At 39.1% G+C, this 17,662-nt stretch overlaps 2 protein-coding genes across 2 annotated transcripts; both read right to left on the bottom strand.

Moving 5' to 3' along the window:
- Positions 1-1,770: 1,770 nt before the first annotated feature.
- Positions 1,771-8,000, bottom strand: gra (granulito). Its single transcript, XM_080426514.1, has 6 exons — positions 7,901-8,000; positions 5,900-5,988; positions 5,486-5,541; positions 4,657-4,753; positions 2,758-2,867; positions 1,771-2,648 (listed from the first exon to the last, which is right to left on the bottom strand). Exons 2-6 carry the CDS (start codon positions 5,985-5,987, stop codon positions 2,613-2,615), a joined length of 387 nt encoding a protein of 128 aa, XP_080282640.1. The 5' UTR covers position 5,988; positions 7,901-8,000; the 3' UTR covers positions 1,771-2,612.
- A 2,762-nt stretch (positions 8,001-10,762) lies between these two features.
- Positions 10,763-15,945, bottom strand: rbm12bb (RNA binding motif protein 12Bb). The gene is made up of 2 exons (XM_080426116.1): positions 15,807-15,945; positions 10,763-13,398 (listed from the first exon to the last, which is right to left on the bottom strand). Exon 2 carries the CDS (start codon positions 13,374-13,376, stop codon positions 11,310-11,312), a length of 2,067 nt encoding a protein of 688 aa, XP_080282242.1. The 5' UTR covers positions 13,377-13,398; positions 15,807-15,945; the 3' UTR covers positions 10,763-11,309.
- Between the last annotated feature and the right edge of the window lie 1,717 nt (positions 15,946-17,662).

Genomic DNA, 17,662 nt, shown 5'->3' with positions numbered 1-17,662 from the left:
ATCTGTTGTGAGCTTGTAGATCTGCCATTTTCAAAGGATTTGTATAATTTTGCACATTTGAAAACTTGTGAAACTGGACCTTCTGCATAATGAGTACTTTTACTTTTGGCACTTTAAATATATTTTGATGCCTATTTTGTACTTTTACTCATGTACATTTTTAATACCAAACTTGTACCAGTAACAGACTATTTCTACAATAGGGTCTTGATACTTTTACTTAAGTAAAGAATGTGAGTACTTCTTCCATCACTGCTACCTAGTCCAATGCACCTAGGTACACTAGGTAGGTAGATAAATTGTGCAATTTGTAATTGGAAAATCAATGAAATATGAATAACACAAAAAATACCATAGTAGTAGTCCATCCCAAAAGGAAGTTTCCCAGTCACTGGTGGTTAATATCAACAAATGTCATGATGGCAGACAGAAAAGAAGTGCTGTGAACCAACAGAACCACAATCAAGTCCCAGCACCAATGATGCCCAGGTTGCAATCAATTACAAAAGTAAATCACAATAAATTTAGAGCAGTGCTGCATATCATAAAATAAACCATAACAAGCAATGTCTTGAGTTCATAGGTCTTTATGTATTTATTTATTTACAAATAACAGGAAGCTAGTAGTTCTTCAATACATTCCACTGTGTTTAATCAATGTGTGAATCCAGAAAGCCTCCATTCTAAACAGTTTATTCGCAATATCTCCTAGTGCTCTCGGGAGAGAAAAAGCTGTTCCGATAACCCAAAACTTGAGAGATGCAGGTGAACCATGTTTCTGTTGAGCATTATGTCCTGCACTTACATAGTCTGCATGTTTTGAATATGAATAGCAGCCTTGAATTCAGCAAGTTATTTTTGAGCGGATGCTATGTCTGGCCTACATAGACCAACCCACATAGACATTTCAGAAAATAAATAACTGGTACGTTACTGCAGTTGATAAATGTTGCATTTATTACCCCTTTAATGTTGCAATATAGCTAATATACTGTACATCCATATGTGCCAGAGTTGGCCAAGAGCTAATTTTGCTCATATGCACTGACAGACCGATTAACCCATAGGACTGTGCATTGTAACACATTCTGACAGGGATAAGTATCACGGCAGAAGACTGTCTGCCAAATGCCGCAATTATACTCACCAATGACCAAGAATCGATGTAGAAGTACATGTGTTCTACTACACCAATGGTTCTCAAAGTGGGGTCCTTGAGAGTTCCTGGGGGTCCCCATTCAAATGATTGATAGTTAGGAACCAAATGGACCCTTATGTGTCAGTAATTCAGAGAGTGTAACAGGTCTATTTGGTTACATATGTACAATTCCAGAGTTTAGGGGTCCCAGAGATCAAAATGTTATCAAGTGGGGGTCTGTGGCCTAAATACAAATCAAACTGGGGGTCCTTGATATCAAAATGGTTCATTATCATTGATTTATGCTGCATGGCCATACAAATATTCTTTGACGGTCCCCGGCATATCTTTTCAAATGGGGGTCCGCGGACTAATACCAATTTGGTGGTCCTTGACATGAAAATGTCCACGCCTCAGCAGTTTTTAATGTGAAATTAACAAAAACTTTTGACAGGTTGTGATTTGAATGAATCATGTAGATACAGCACACCTGTAAGCTGACATTTGGATGTTATGTTGATACAAAAGGGAAACTTTTGAGCTTTTGTTTTTTCTTTACACTTTTATTTAAAATGCAATGCAAACAAACCAAATCAAACTCAAAAAGGAATAGGGGGGTGCCTAATGTGCTTACAAAAGGATAAAGAAACACCATAGAATAACACAAAAGCATTCCCAATAACAAAACTTTCTTTTTTTATACAAAAAATTACAAACAAATTTAAAACAAACCTCAAAACTTAGGAGCACTTCACCCCTTTTCAACTATATCTTCATATAATTGGTCCAACTAATGCTCATTTTAAGAGGGCACCATTTGTGTCTACTTGCTCCGTCTCATTGGTGAGCTATGGGCAGTTCAGAAAACTGCCGACCAATGACATCATCAATGGGTATTCCAAGCTAAACTACAGCTCTCTCTACAGCTCTCTCTTTCTGAAAAGTTGGCATGCTGAAATGGAAGCAATTGTTCTTGCATCAATAAAAAATAAAGCTTGAAATCTTTCCAGACCTGCAGGCGCTCGGGTGGCGCAGTCGTAAAATACCTCGAACCACCACGGTGCATCAGGCTTTGTCGAGCGATGAACACAATTGGCCCGTGTTCGGGGAGGCAAGCAGAGTGGGTAGGGTGATATTTGTCACTGCACGTACTCCTATGGGCTGGGCGGCGCCTGTCAACAGGGAGTGTCGGGCGGGAGGAGTAGGACCGAGGTGCTACGTCCTCCCGGTGGGGGCTCCTTACTGGCAGGTGAGCCAGTAGGGTACAAAAGTAGTGACAACTGAGAAAAGGGGGGTAAAAATAATTGGCTACAAAAAAAAAAGGATTTTCCACAGCCTGAGTAGACAGAAATGGTACCACAATATAATGAGAAATATAGTGAAGGCCAATTATATGAAGATGGGTTGAAAGTGGTTGAAGTGGTCCTGGTCCTAAACCATTTTCATTGCAGCGTTGACATTAGAAAACTACAATTCATTGGTTTTCCTCAGCCAGAGGAGCCCAGGCTCTCTGTAAAGTTGAATAAGAAACAAGACAATCCATTAAAAACAATAAATCAGTTACTTGTTGGACAGCAATGGCTACCGTTAGTTTATCGTTTAAGATGTATTCAACTTACAGCCTTTTCCAATATGACAGGGTGCTTGGGCAAGAACTCTGGTTTCTTGTTGGCCTCAGGACAATTTGCCAGCTCAATCAAAAAATCCCTTGTGTAGGATATTCTTATTCCTAAAACAAAAAGGTGTAAAGTGTTCATACCAACCAGGCATCCTCATCTGGGCCAAATCCCTATAACCTGGTGAATCAAATTCGTACACAAATATATTTTATATGGCTACTTTGTTTATCGTGTCGCTTGTGTTTGTCATCATCTTCAGATCATGCATTCGCCCCTCTAGGTGTGCGCGTCCGCAGCTAATGTTGCATACTACTTGGCAAATCAATATTTCTTGTCCATGCTGATAGCTGGCAAACAATCTTAATTCTTCTTAATTTTAAAATCAGGCAATTGACAAGTGTGTTTAAAGAAAAAAAATATATATATAATTATTTATTTTTAATGTATTGTTTTTAATCACGTAGCAATTGCCCCTCTAGGTTATAGGATAAGCCCTGCTAGGCTATCGACCAGAACTAGCCAATCGCAGACATGAACATTGGGCGAAAGCCAATTACAACGCTCCTGTCCCTCCAGCTTAATCCACTGGAACAAGCCAAATGCAGACATCCCAAGTTTGACAGTGCAAGCCAACATTAGAACTCCCAAATATAAATTCAGTAACATAACAAACACCAAAAGTAAGAGTTTTATATATGGCTATGTCCACACATATTTAACTTAATCCAAGCCGTCCGTTAAGTCAGAAAGATGAAGACGTTGACAATGAATGTGTATGTAGAAAGAAGACAGTAAAACGACAACAGGTAATGGTGACAGATTTGTACTCTCTACTGAACGCACCTTTCTAGTTTGATTTCGTGTTTAGTTCCATGTACTCTCTCTACTGAACGCATCTTTCTAGTTTGATTTCGTGTTTAGTTCCATGTAATCTCTCAGTCATCATATTTTATCATTGTAATTTTTCCACCCTCATCACCATTCCCATCAAAATGTTTGTTTTATCTGTATACGGTATTTTTTATTAATTTAGCCAATCAGAATAATTAATTGGGAATGCCATCTCTTTCTACTTTGGAGCGAATTATTATTCAAGATTGCTATGGCAAGGGTCAAATTTCTCTCATATGATCTTCTGGTCTCCAGTTCCAGTCTTCTGAATTTACACTAAATGCTTGGAGGGAAAACTAAGTGGACATAACATTGGATGAATGGCAAGGTGCTTGTAGTGGGGCCCAAACTCATTCTGTCAATACTAGGCACAGTTATTGCAATATAATTGGCTAATTAGTTGCTACCTTAATAAAGTCCTCCAAAAATGTTTGGAAACGTAATTTTGGTCGATTGTTTCTCCCCTTCAATATCACCAATTTGTTTTGTATTTTATATCGTTGTTATTGTTGGATTAGTCACCTTTACAACGAGGTATAACTTGTAAGGATTGTGCAATCGTGGAATGAGCAACACAGCTAAATGTGTGGGTAAAGCCCCCCAAAACATATGCCATAATCCCATAATATGCTTCTTTTGGGATTCGTTCTCGTTTTGAGCGACCTACCAGCACACACCTAGTGGCTGGTGCTCAGGTGCCAGTCACACACCTGTGACTGGTCGCTGAGAACGATTACCAACAGGGCATATTGGGGGAGTTTGGCTTTGGGGGGCGCTAACCACACGTTTAGCTGTGTTGCTCATTCCACGGTTGCACGATCCTTAAAAGTTATACCTTGTTGTTAAGGTGACTACGGTAATCAACGATAACAATATAAAATACAATACCAATTGTGTGTTTGGGAATGTGTCAAGAAAAAAATGAGTTTTGGGGAGAGGTTAATAATCTGATCTGTGAGACAGATTTTGTACACAAAATATACAAATAAACTTTGATTTAAAACTTACCACCCGATTTTTCATTGGTTCCAGGTAAGCACATTTTGTCTTGACCTTGTTTGTCCAGCTGGAGGATTCTACAGAGCTGCTCAACTGTAACTCCCCCCTTCAGATGGTAAAAACAAAAACAGAACAGTGTTACAGTGAAAATGTTTGACTAGTACAAAACGACCCCTTAAAGGGGTATTTCACCCATTTAACCCCTTGGATGCCATCCAGGGCATTTTCTTGCTGTAATGTGAGCGCCATTCATAATGATGAAATGCAATGTTTTCATATTTGTCAAGGCGCACTATCACAATGTTTTCATATTGCACATGCATGTTTTTATATCGCAAGTGCATGTTTTCATGTTGCGTGCGTGCATTCGTCACTTCAAAAAGATAAAGCACTAGTCAAACAAACTACACATCCGGGAAAAAACGACACTTTGTCAGCACTGCTCACAGCCCCGCAAGATAACATGGGCAATGGACATGTCTGACGCACTGACTTGTGTTTCCGAAAGCACTGACCGTAGCTTAAGGAGCTGATCGTATTTTTATCTGTATTTTCCTTGTTCTTTATTTTTATCTATATAGAGCACCGAGGTCCTGACATCACTGCCGCTAGAGGGCGCTCTGCCCCCAGGGTCGTGGCTTCATTTATTTGTGTTGAAATCCCCATTGGGGAATCTTAGATCGCCTCATTTAAGAACTGTGTTCCAAAAATAAACACACCACCCCGGCGATTTTACTCATATGGATATAAAGCATCGACAGAAGGTGGAAATGTACAAATCATTATTATTGTTCGCAACAGCTATTATGCGTCGGACAATTTTAAGTAAAGCACTCACCTGTCGGTCCGCCTCTACAAATACCTGTTTATACGAATCAGCATCACTCATAGGCCCTGAAGTAAGCAAAAGAGTGGGGTATTAGTTAGACATGCATTATAAATTGTACTGTACTACTGTGACTTTATCAGTCAACACATGATCCATCAAAGCTTGTTGCAGTTATATAATCATTTCATTTTCATTATTAAACACTCCTCTCCCCAGCAACCACCTTACCCTCCAATTCCCTCACAATCCCTATCATTTGCCTTTTATGTTCTTATCTCTTTGTGCCTTGTATGTTTGTATATTAAATGCTGCCATTTTGGCAAGGTCTTACTCCAAAAAGAGATGATTTATCTCAAGTGATAACCTGGTAACCTGGTAAAATAAAGGTTAGAAGAAGAAAGCTGAACCATACAAAGTTCTTACCGAGTCCTGGGAGACCATTATTGCAGCGCCGAAGGGGCCTTGCAGGCTCCAGGTTCTTCTGAAGCATTCTACGGCTGGTCACCTCCATCCTGAAAACAAATGAAACAAGTAAATGAGTTTTTTGACTATTATGTTTCATATCACATGTGATCATGGCATGGCACTGGTGTGAAACAGTGGCAGTGCTGTGATCACCATCAGATAGACAGGACTTCTATTGAATTTAGAGTTGTTCCGATACCAGTATCGGAAAAGTTGCAGATACTGCTTGAAATGCTGGTATCGATGAGTATGCCAGTCTATGCCATTCTGACATTTATCACATGACGATGTTTCATTTACAGTCATATTTTGAATGCTTCAGTTGATGTTGCACGACTGTTTCATACTCTTACTGTGTGATAAAATCACGGTACCAACGAGCAATTATGAACGGAATTTTGGTTTATTCCTATATCAGTGGTTTTCAAACCTTTTAATTTCACAGACCCCTATAACTGAGAGTGTGTACAAATAGACGTGTAAGTGCACAAATAGACGTAACCAAATGGACCCATTTACGTAAGGGCCTATGTGGTTCCATTTGTACACTCTCAGAGTTACAGACCTGTAAGGGTCCATTTAGAACCCCCTCAAGGAACCCAGATAGTCCCTGGACCTCACTTTGAGAACCACTGTCCTAGATTTGTTTAAATTACACACTGGTATCGGATTGGTACTCGGTATCAACTGATACGCAAGTTATGGGTATCAGAATCGGGAAGGAAAAAAATGGTATAGGTACATCTCTAATGGAATTTGGAGATAGCTTGAAGATCTGTTCTTGTTGGCAAGCAACATCATCATGTATGTTACTTTCTCCGGGAAGTTTCTCTTCTGAAATAGTTGAATATGAGGGTTACCATTTTGATTATATCAGTATTTGTTTTGCAATGCAATACATAAAATATATTAATTCAAAACAAACAGTCATAGGTATGCACAAGATTTGGACATTTACATTTATGCGTGACAATCTTTTACATGTGACAGTTTCGATTAAAATACTCGATAAAACTAATTATTATCTTACTTTATAACTTTAGCAAAGAAAGATGCTTGCTGTGTTTGTCTAATAAGTTATTGAAACGTCCGACGAGGGTCAATATACCAGTCGATTTAACCACATTCAGTGGTGGAAAAAGTACTCACATTTGTTACTTAAGTAAAAGTATCAATACTGCAATGTAGAAATACTCTGTTACAGTAAAAGTCCAGAATTCAAAATTTACTTCAGTAAAAGTACAAAAGTATTGGTATCAAAATGTACTTAAAATACTAAAAGTAGAAAGTACTCATTATGCAGAATGTCCCAATTCACAAGTTTTCAAATGTATAAAAATCTTTTGAAATGCATTGTGGGCTTGTAGATCTGCCATTTTCAAATGGACGAAATGTAGTAAAAGTACTGAAAATTGGAGATAGGCCTACTCCAGTTAAGTGTAATAAAATACCTCAAAATTGTACTTAAACAGTACTTGAGTAAATGTAATTGGTTACTTCACACCACTGCTGTCGATTTAATCACATTCCATCAGTTTTGTAAATTTGTACCGGGTAGATTAGTTATTTTCGGGGCGCGACACCGTCGTACGGCGAAATATAACGGATTGCTGTATAATCACTGCTTATCTTCATCATCGATGATGACAAGCCGAAATAATCAATATACGCCGCACTAGTACCACGACGCCGCTTGTTGAACACAACAGAACTGATCTGCAAGCTGTAACAACAGCGTGTCCAACTTGTAGATCAGTTTTTTTTGGTGGTGGGGGACAAGTGGACAACAAGCGACACCCTCTCGCGCGATGGAGTCCTAGAAAAAAAATTACGCTAACCCCCATTAGCACCCGGTCAGTGGTGGCGTGATGATGACAACTTCTTCTGATGACATTTCATCATTACAATATAACATCCCAATCCTCGTCATCAAACTTTGTTTTTTTTGTGTTCAATCACCTGTATATCGATCTGATGATGATCGCCTGTGGCTGTCTGCGCCGCCGGGTTGTCGGGTGTGTGTGTGTCCGTGTCGTGTTGATGCTGCAGCGGAGCGGACCAGTCAATCACCACAAGGCAGGACAGACAGACAGACAGGCAGCCTGCGAGCTTGTGTTGCTGCTCCACAACTTTATAAATCACCACTGGGACTGGAGCACCTGTGTGTCAAGCCAGCAGTGTTGCCAGGTTTTGTGAGAGAAACAAGCACACCAGTTTTAGAAAAACAAGCCCAAAAGAAGCAAGTTGCTTCTTTTGGGCTTGTTTTTCTAGACCTGGCCTAGACTATAGTCTAGGGCCTAGACTCTAGGCCATATGAGCACTTAGTTTAAACCTACATACGTTGGCTATTTGAAAATAGCAGATCTACAAGCTCACAACGCGTCGCATTCTGCCATTTTCAAAAACTCTTGCAATAGAATTTTGTAAACATTCTAACAACACAAATGCTCCCTGGTTACAAAACATTTTCATGAAAATATTTGAGAACCACTGGTTTAAATAATTCTTACAATTTTTGGAAGCAAGCCTAAATAAGCAAGTACACTTCAGAAACAAGCTTTAAAAAAAACAGTCAGTCACCATCAGAACAGGAGAGGACAGACAGCCTCAGGGCTTGAGAGTCTCTCCCAAACTAAATAAATCACTGCTGGGACTGAAGCACCTGTGTCCTGGAGTGTTGCCATGTCCGCTTATTATAAGCGAATTTTTGCTATTTTTTCTGTTAAGTTGCTTGTGGTTGCGGTGTTTTGGGGCTTGTTTCTTAAGTGTAGTTGCTTTATTTGGGCTTGTTTCACAATTTCTTAATGATTTTATTCAACCAGTGGTTCTCAAATATGTTCATGTCATGGACCCCAAATTAATATGTATTTGTCCCTAACCCCCATCTGAAAATGTTTTGTGCCAGGGAGCCCTGCATACCAGATTAGTGTTGTTAGAATGTTTAGATTTTTTTTTTAAATAGCAGATCTACAAAATCACAACGCTATTGAAAACGCAGTAGTAAATATATGTTTAAAGTGCTCATAATGGCCTAGTGCCCTTGCCTAGATGCTTCTTTTGGGCTTGTTTTCCTAGACCCGGTTGCTTATTTCTCTCACAAAATTTGGCAACACTGGTGTCAGGCCAGCAGTGATGTCATCTGCGTCAAGTCCCGCAAGCACATGGATCTGAGTTCCGGCCGTCAAATTTCAAAATAAACGTTCTTAGCCTACAACCATCGAAACCAGACGAATCTGGCAGAACGGTGATATTAGTCTGGCCATGCCATTATGTAAACTGTAAAGAATTATAAAATGTATACAGAAAATATAAATATTAGATACGTTCAAGCTCAAATCTGTCATTTAGCATATATTGTTTTGTTTATTGTGTATAGCTTAGTTTTTCTTTGTTTTCTTAGCCAGTAAGAGGAATAGGCATTTCACTTTTTTGCAGGCAAATCGGACTAACCTCACGTCCCTATGCTTTCTGCAGTACCATGGACAGACCGTTTCCGTATCCGCCCGAGACCGGATCTGTAGACTGCAGAGCAAATAAACTCCTGTACGATGTTCTTGATAGACCAATATGTTCCGTAGCGAACTTCCAACAAATAATGCATTAAAAAAAAAATTCGGGTTGGTGAACTTCAAAATAAGACTAGTATTAATACATTTCCAGTGTAACAGTAATTTATTTCAACTGCCTTGACTTTAAACACTTATACCCCATATGGGTAACGGGAGTCCCTCAGGGCTCAATACTAGTGTATTTTCTATCACAATTTTCTATCATTTTTCTATCATATCACAACATCGTGAGCTTGTCGATCTGCTATTTTCTGCGAAAGCTTTCCCCACAATACTATACTGGGGTTTAAGTGGTTAAGTAGAAGCAATTAATTTCCAGTCTAACAGTAATTTATTTCAACTGCCTTAACTGTAATGTGTTCTTTCAAAGAACACTGGATGACGATTCACTGAAAGCCAAGATCCAACTGCTATAAATAATTAATTATCCGCATTGACACTCGCTCTAGTAGAAAATTGCTCAATGCTGCCTCTCACTTAACATAGTAGGCTATATCGCAACCAATTTATTATAGGAAAGCTCACCTGTTGGCAATTACCATTTTATATAATGAGGAAATGTTCTAGTTCTATGACAATATCAATGACACTCATGTCTTTTAACTTAATTTGTCGCGGTAACAGATAAGAATTAATTATAGTAGCCTACTTGCGTGCTGTTTGCAGCATTTTATTGAATTTAGCTTTTTTACGTTGCCCCTAAAGCAGCAACATTAGATTTAGATTTCCAGGTATGAAATATAATTTTGATGAAATACTGACAACATTGAGTAATCTATCCCCAGACAGAAATCAATTTGTGTAATTCAACTACTGTAAAAACACCATAATAGGAATAACATTCCAACCAGGGCGGTTAAAATACGAATACAAAACTATTTATACTAGTCACTAAAGTCACACTTTTGGACAAAAATTGTTTGTTAGAATGTCTGCATTATATTGTGAAGTTCTGTATTTATGTACAATACATATTCCTTAGCAAATAAATATTAAAGCCAAGTAGCTATCGTTTTCATATCAAAATATTTTTCAAGATATACACTTTAGCAACTTAGTGGATAATGACAGGGACAATGGTGATCACATACTTGTCATACTTTAAGTAGGCTGGCTATCAATTTGCGTAATCATTGTATACATTTTTGTGAATACTCACCATTTTCAATCAATCTTGGGAATTACAATAAATACAAGTGTACCCACCAAAACGTTTTGTTACTCGATATACTCAAGTTTCTATGCTACATTGATTATAGTTGGTGTAAAATACACGTTTTAAGCACAAAATGCTTGAGCAAATAATGCTGACAACTGCAGCTGCTAAGAGTTTAGCTCAGACTTTACTGGATCCTGTGACATCATGGAGTTTTAAGTAATTGGAAAATACAATTGGGATATAATAATCACCTGGCTCAACATCAGTCGTTTTACCTGGTGGAGAACAATTCAGTTTAAATGTAAATGAATACACAAGTCGGATAATTCAAAAGCATGCCATTTTATCAGAACCACATGTTTTTTAAACACTTATTACATTAACAAAATTATATTTACATAAATGTCTGACCGTAAAAGCTGAGGTCATTGAAGAAAGCAACTGATGAATTAATTAATTACACTCTCGAAACGAAACACATTTACTAGTCACAATATATTGTCTAATCACAATAAATCCTTTCAGGTAGAGGAAAAAGAAAAAAGCTCAAGTGAAGCTTATCTCAAAATATGGTCATGTTAAGTCCGAAACATTGTTAAAGAGTTGGGGCATGTTACATAACGTGAAAAGCGCTTTCTTTTCAAACAAAAATCAACTGTATTTTCCTTGCACCTATTGGTCTTCCACTCAGTTCTTTAACCGCTGTAAGCGCCTCCTGGCGGGACTCAAAGACCACAGTTGCAGAACCATTTGGCATTCCATTCTTGTCATGTAGTACGGTCACAGATCCAGGGATAACACGATATCCATAACAAAAGTCATAGATTTCATCCATTTTGATTTGCAATGGCAGGTTCACTAGCTTCAGACAAGTGGGACCCTCGAACTGGGGTGAAGGTGGCCCAAAGTCTCCATAAATCAATCCGTTACCTCCGTCCTGTGAAGCACAAGATCCTCCTGGGTAAAGATCACTCCCTCTATGGATATTAACCTGTAGATTGGAAGTTGTCCTGTTACCATCAGTGTGCATTCTGAAGTTTGCAACCTCCATGTCACCAGGATAATGGGGCCTCTCCTTTCCTGCCATCGACTCTTGTGCTGCTGGGGGCTCAACACCAAACTCCCGCATCTGAGACAGTGATATGCACTTCAACATGACTACTGACCCAAGAAACCTTCGCCCATTCAGATGCAGAGCACTCATAGCCTCTTCCTCAGACTCAAAGACCACTAAAGCCTCTCCAAGACCGGCACCTTTATGATCCCGCAGCAAGAACACTTTGTCCTCCGTAATATTGAACCCAACAGAACCCATCTCAAAGAAGTCCATGATCTCTACTTTACGTACATCAAACGGCATATTACGCACATAGAGACATGCCTTCTCAGAGTCATTAGCATTACCTCGTTGACCAGGTCTCCCGGTGTGAGATTCCAGGATGGACATCATTTTCTCACGTGAGATTGGAGAGATAAGAACATTTTTGTGATTTAACTTTTCATTATGGCGCGTTAAGGCTGAACAGTAGTGCCTCAGACTGTTGAAAAGCACAAAGAGAGAGCTTGTTCTTCTTCCTTTGTCGTCAAGTAGGAACAGTATCTGGTCATCCTCCAGTCTATTACGGAAAAAATCTTTGATGTCCCTTTTTTCCACAGCATGCGACAGATTTTCCAACATGACACAAAACTCTTCGTTGGCAGGAGAGCTGGGTCTGGGGGGCAAAGGAGATCTCGACCTTGAACGTGCTTGTGAATACATTGCACTGTGAGTTGGAGGGCCCAATGGAGATCTTGACCTTGTACGGGCTTGTGGATACCTTGTCCTGTGAGTTGGCAGGGCCAAAGGGGATCTTGACTTTGTACGAGTTTGTGAATACCTTGGACTGTGAGTTAGTGTGGCCAAAGGGGATCTTGACCTTGTACGGGCCTGTGGATACCTTTGACTGGAAGTTGGCGATCTCCCTCTTCTGAACTTGCCATTACTGTTTTCACCCACTGCCACACTACCACCTGCGTCAAGCCAGACTTCTCCTCTTATTGGTTTAATTCTCACAAACCTTGGACCAATGTATTCCCTGTCCCTCATCTGGCCATCTCTTGCATCCTGGCTTGTAGCAAATTTGACGAGACCTTCCCCATTGTGTTGGCCACGGATATTTTCCCTTAGGATTACACCCTCAACAGATAAACCATGGAAAAAGTTACGTACATCACTTTCACTCACAGAGAAAGGCATTCCCGTCAGAAGCAAGCACACTTCATCACTGATTGATGGAGACCTCTGGTTCCGGTGTGCCTCATCATGAGAATGATCCGACTGGCTATGTCCCCTGTTAGCAGTCTGCATGTGGTCCGCTCTCCTGGCCCCTCCAGAAACATCCACTTCATGGCGCCTGGAACTTTGTGTGGCCCGGTGTGGCCTTTTTAGTTCCGGCTCTGCTTTTTTTGTACTTTCCTCAAGTATACTCTGCATTTCCGACTTACTGCTCAGCAGCAAGTTGGCTGGGGATCCCTTAATGCAACCCCCCGCTCGAACCATTGCCCTTCTTGCATCTTCATCAGAGGCAAAGATAATGAAAGCCTCCTCTCGTACCCCACCAATAATATGCACCCCACCATCTGGGATTTTGAGGCCACTGAAGAAATTGCGAATGTCCTCAGAACCTGCTGTGACGCTGAGTCCCTGTAAACGGATGACCACCGCCATTCCGAAGCACAAATAACAGCACCTGCAGATTAGAACAGAGGGGTACAGAATAACATTATTGCTGACACCATCTCTAGCTCACCTTCAAATTCCAACATGAATCATGACACCACTGAACCTTTACAGTGTGTGATCATAACATGGCAAGCTGGTAGCACCACTGAAATACTTCAAAATAGGCCATAAGACTGCAGATATCAAAAGATTAGGATGATGAGCACATCATAAACGTATAGCTCGCTCACTTGTTCTCAGGGATTTAATAGTCTCCTTGTCAATGCATACATTTTTAAGCATATACAATTCATGGGTTTAACTGAGTGATTAATAGCGTGCAATCTCAGGTACGAACTATGCACAATTCCATTCAAAGTTAAATATACAAAATCCATGCTCATCTCTTTCATCATTTTGATATTACTGACTGCCAATGTGATGAGTGTGATTCTCTGGGTTGTGCCCAAAATGCAGTCAATTATTAGCCCAAAAACGATAACATGGCCATCAACAGGAACACAAAAGAGCAAGTGTTCTCCTTAGGAAGAGCCTGAAAAAACACCTACAGCGAAAATCCTGAGCAGTCCAGCAAAACATATTTTCCCAAATATGCTCTATGGCTTTAACATATCTCTGCTGTCTGGCAGAAACCAGCTATGTCCAAAATATTAACTTTTCAGGAAATGAAATGGTGATTGATATGGTGACTTTATACATTGTCAGATACTTGAATGTGTCCTTATATTATCATCACTTTACCCAAATACAGCTCATGTGGAGTTAGGTATTTTTTCCGTCTGACTTCGTCATTCAAATCAATGAGGATCCAATGGAGTTAGGTTTAGTCAAAAGCGCTTTTTAATACTTTTCATTGGCTTTTTAATACTTTATTGGTTCAATCGAACAATAGCACTTGATGTATAAAAACAATTGCTGGTTTCTGCCCGACAGCGACGATATGCTTATTTGTATCTATTATAGCTGATAATCATGAGCTTAAAAACACACAAAACCTTTCTCACCATTAATTTTAACCAGCTAAAAGAAAGAAGAATGCTGCACACCTTTTTATAGTAATAACATCACAACAATGCAAATACAGCTGACATTCCCAAACAGATAAATACACATCCTTTTGGCAAAATTCATTTTCCAAATCATGACTTTCAGTTCATTGGTCCAGGCCACTTGTTTTGGCTAACATATTTATACAACAACCAGGCCCATAAATAGAAGCATTCATGTCCGCTAGACGTCTAGAATGACATGCAATCTTCTAGTTGCGATTTCACGAGAAACTGACATCTCTCCAAGGAAGCACCATTAATGCAGACATATTTTTAAACTAACATACTTGATGGGAGCCAACAGACCAAAACACACATAACGAGGCCAAACTGTCAACATCACTTGTATCTCAACAAGCTCAACACCGAATACAGTGAACCAAGCAAGCCACTAGAATCCAGCTCCACTTCCAGGCTGATAAACCAATAACTCAGACGTACTGAGGCACATTTAATCAGATTAATTCATATCACTCGGATAACTAGCCATTGTAAACTAGCAACTGTAAATGGCTAGTTAGCCTCTTCGGGCTTTGAACAACAGCTCTGCCTCCCACCTATTGTGATAAATCAACCCAAATATTTGTAGCAGTAGGCTACTATTAACACATATTAGGTCCGTGGGTTGATGCATAATATAAAACTGGGGGTTCTTTAAATGAAAACAGGTAGAGTATCAGTATACACCACCAGCCATGGCCCCATTTGGAACCAGAGGTTCCGATTGGAGCTACACCATCCATATAAAACGACCGATCACCCTGTCGACACAGGATCTCACATTGAAACGCTTCCATTGGTAAAAACACACAATGAATGTTCATAGATACAACAGCTAACGTTAGCCATCGGTCTCCACCCGCATTAGCATCAATAGTGTTGCCATATTTTGTGAGAGCAATAAGGAACCAGGTCTAGGAAAACAAGCCCAAAAGAAGCAACTTGGGCCATTTTTAAACCTATATATATCAAGCTCACAACATGTCGCATCTGTCATTTTCAAAAACTCCTGAAATAAAATGGAAATTTGGGATATTGTATTAAACATTCTAACACAAAATTTGATCCCTGGCACAAAACACTAATGAAAACATTTGAGAACCACTGGTTTAAATAATAATTTTAAAATTGTGAAGCAAACCTAAATAAGCAAGTACACTTTAGAAACAAGCCCAAAAAGCCGCAATCACCAATATTTACAAGCAACTTTACACATAAAGCAGTTCCACATCGCTTATAATAAGCGGACATGGCAACACTGGTGACACCAACATCGCATCCGAGGCCTCTAGCTAGCAGTAATCGGCTAGCAGCTCGAGAACGAGCCTTTCAATCCACACTGTACCCAGCTAACGACAAAACTTACTCAAGAGTCTACCACAAGAGATTGTGTATTTCTGAGCAGAAAAGTGATTTTTGTTTGGAAAAAAATAACAAGATGTAATAAAAAGCCAGTGTGATGAATCGGCCCCTTCGTCTTCTTTCTCTCTCTCGCCGAAGCGATGCTGGCCTCACCGAAGCCGTTTCTTCCTTTGAATTTCCGGTGGGATAGATCCACTAAGTTTAGGAGCATTACCGCCACCTAACATGCTGGAGTGTTGCAACAGATCTGTGTGATAGTGTTGCCAGGTTTTGTGAGAGAAACAAGCAATTATGTCTATCAAAACAAGCCTAAAATAAGCGAGCCCTTCGCCCTTTACAACATAATACGTTGTCTATTTGAAAATAGCCGATCTACAAGCGTTGCGGTTGTGGGCTTGCAAATTTGATATTTAAAAAATAATAATCTTGAAGAACATTTGAAAAAACCGCAACCACACAAACATTTACAAGCAACTTACCAGAAAAACAAGCCCAAAGTCGCTTATAATAAATAGACATGGCAACCCTGGAAGTGACCGTGAGTGCCATGGAGTGATGATTCTCAATCTGAAGATAATGATGACCCTGTCGTCCCAATGTTGGGCTAAAATAAAATCTATTGTTCTAAAAATAGCAATCTACAAGCTCACAACCTCTTGTGAGCGTAGAGATTAGCAATTTTTTAAATAATTTAGATTTATTTATTTGAGGTTAAATGGATAAACTGTACAATAGTGAGTGAGCACATCAAATGATCGAACCCAAATCGGGTACAGAGGCAGAACAAAATCAGCAACTTACAGTTGCCTCTTAGTAATTTTAGATGTAGTTGAGTACATATATATTTCTATGGCATTCAGTAACATTTTGTTTGAATTTAAAACGAATTCCAGGCACTTGACACATCATTTTGTTTGAACTGACAGTATAAAATATTCTCAGTTCACCAAAATTATATAGTGCCATCAGGGCCTGCGATGTAGTCAATGGTTGTTTTCCTTTCAGCATAAAAACATACCCCTAACGAGTTAATAGCTTTCCTCCAAAAAACATCAATTCTCCATTTCACATCATGTCAAATAAGAATGTTAGTATATACTGTAAAAAAAAATATATATATATATATATTATTTGTGGAAATGACATTGTTCATCACATGTTCATATATGCAAAACCCCTTTAGTATTATAGCAGATAAAATAGTAAGCCTAATGATTTGAAAAACATATTTTAGCTTAGCAAGCTAGTGGATGTCATGGAAAACGTTATCTTTTGGTGGTCCCACAAGCCATAACTGATATTTTACTTGGGTCAGCCCATCAATTTGCATGACGTTTCATCTGCAAAAACAGAATTCCAAGTTTCTTATAAAATTGAATGTCTTTACTTATGTGCATAATTCCCAATTCATATTTTAATTTCTGCCATATTCCATCGTTGAGCCATCAAGAAATGACAGGTTTACTTGCCACAGAGCTATATCCATTATGCTCACTTTCTTTGAGGGACTACACATTATGGTCATGTGGTACAAAATAAACATTGTGTACACATTTTAACTATGGGTAGCTAACCAGATTCAGAAAACACATGAAATGCCTACTTTTTGTGATTGTGTTGTATGACATGTTTTTATAATAATTACCTCATCTGCTGTCCAGGGCAATTGCTAAGAACCTTGCAAGAGAATTTTTACCTTCATGGGGTAACAATTCATTTTCAATTTAAATAAATATGAATACATGAGTCAGATATTCAAAAGTATGTACTTTTATCAAAAATGCAGGGGGGCTTTTTTACATTGAGTACATTAAAACATTTTTACAAAAATCTTTCAATAAGATTTGAGCTGAAGTAATC

This window comes from Gymnoscopelus braueri, assembly GCF_963280865.1.
Source record: "Gymnoscopelus braueri genome assembly, chromosome: 4".
NCBI lineage: Eukaryota > Metazoa > Chordata > Actinopteri > Myctophiformes > Myctophidae > Gymnoscopelus > Gymnoscopelus braueri.
Note: the sequence above shows the minus strand (reverse complement) of the source record. Positions and strands in the feature narration are given on the sequence as shown.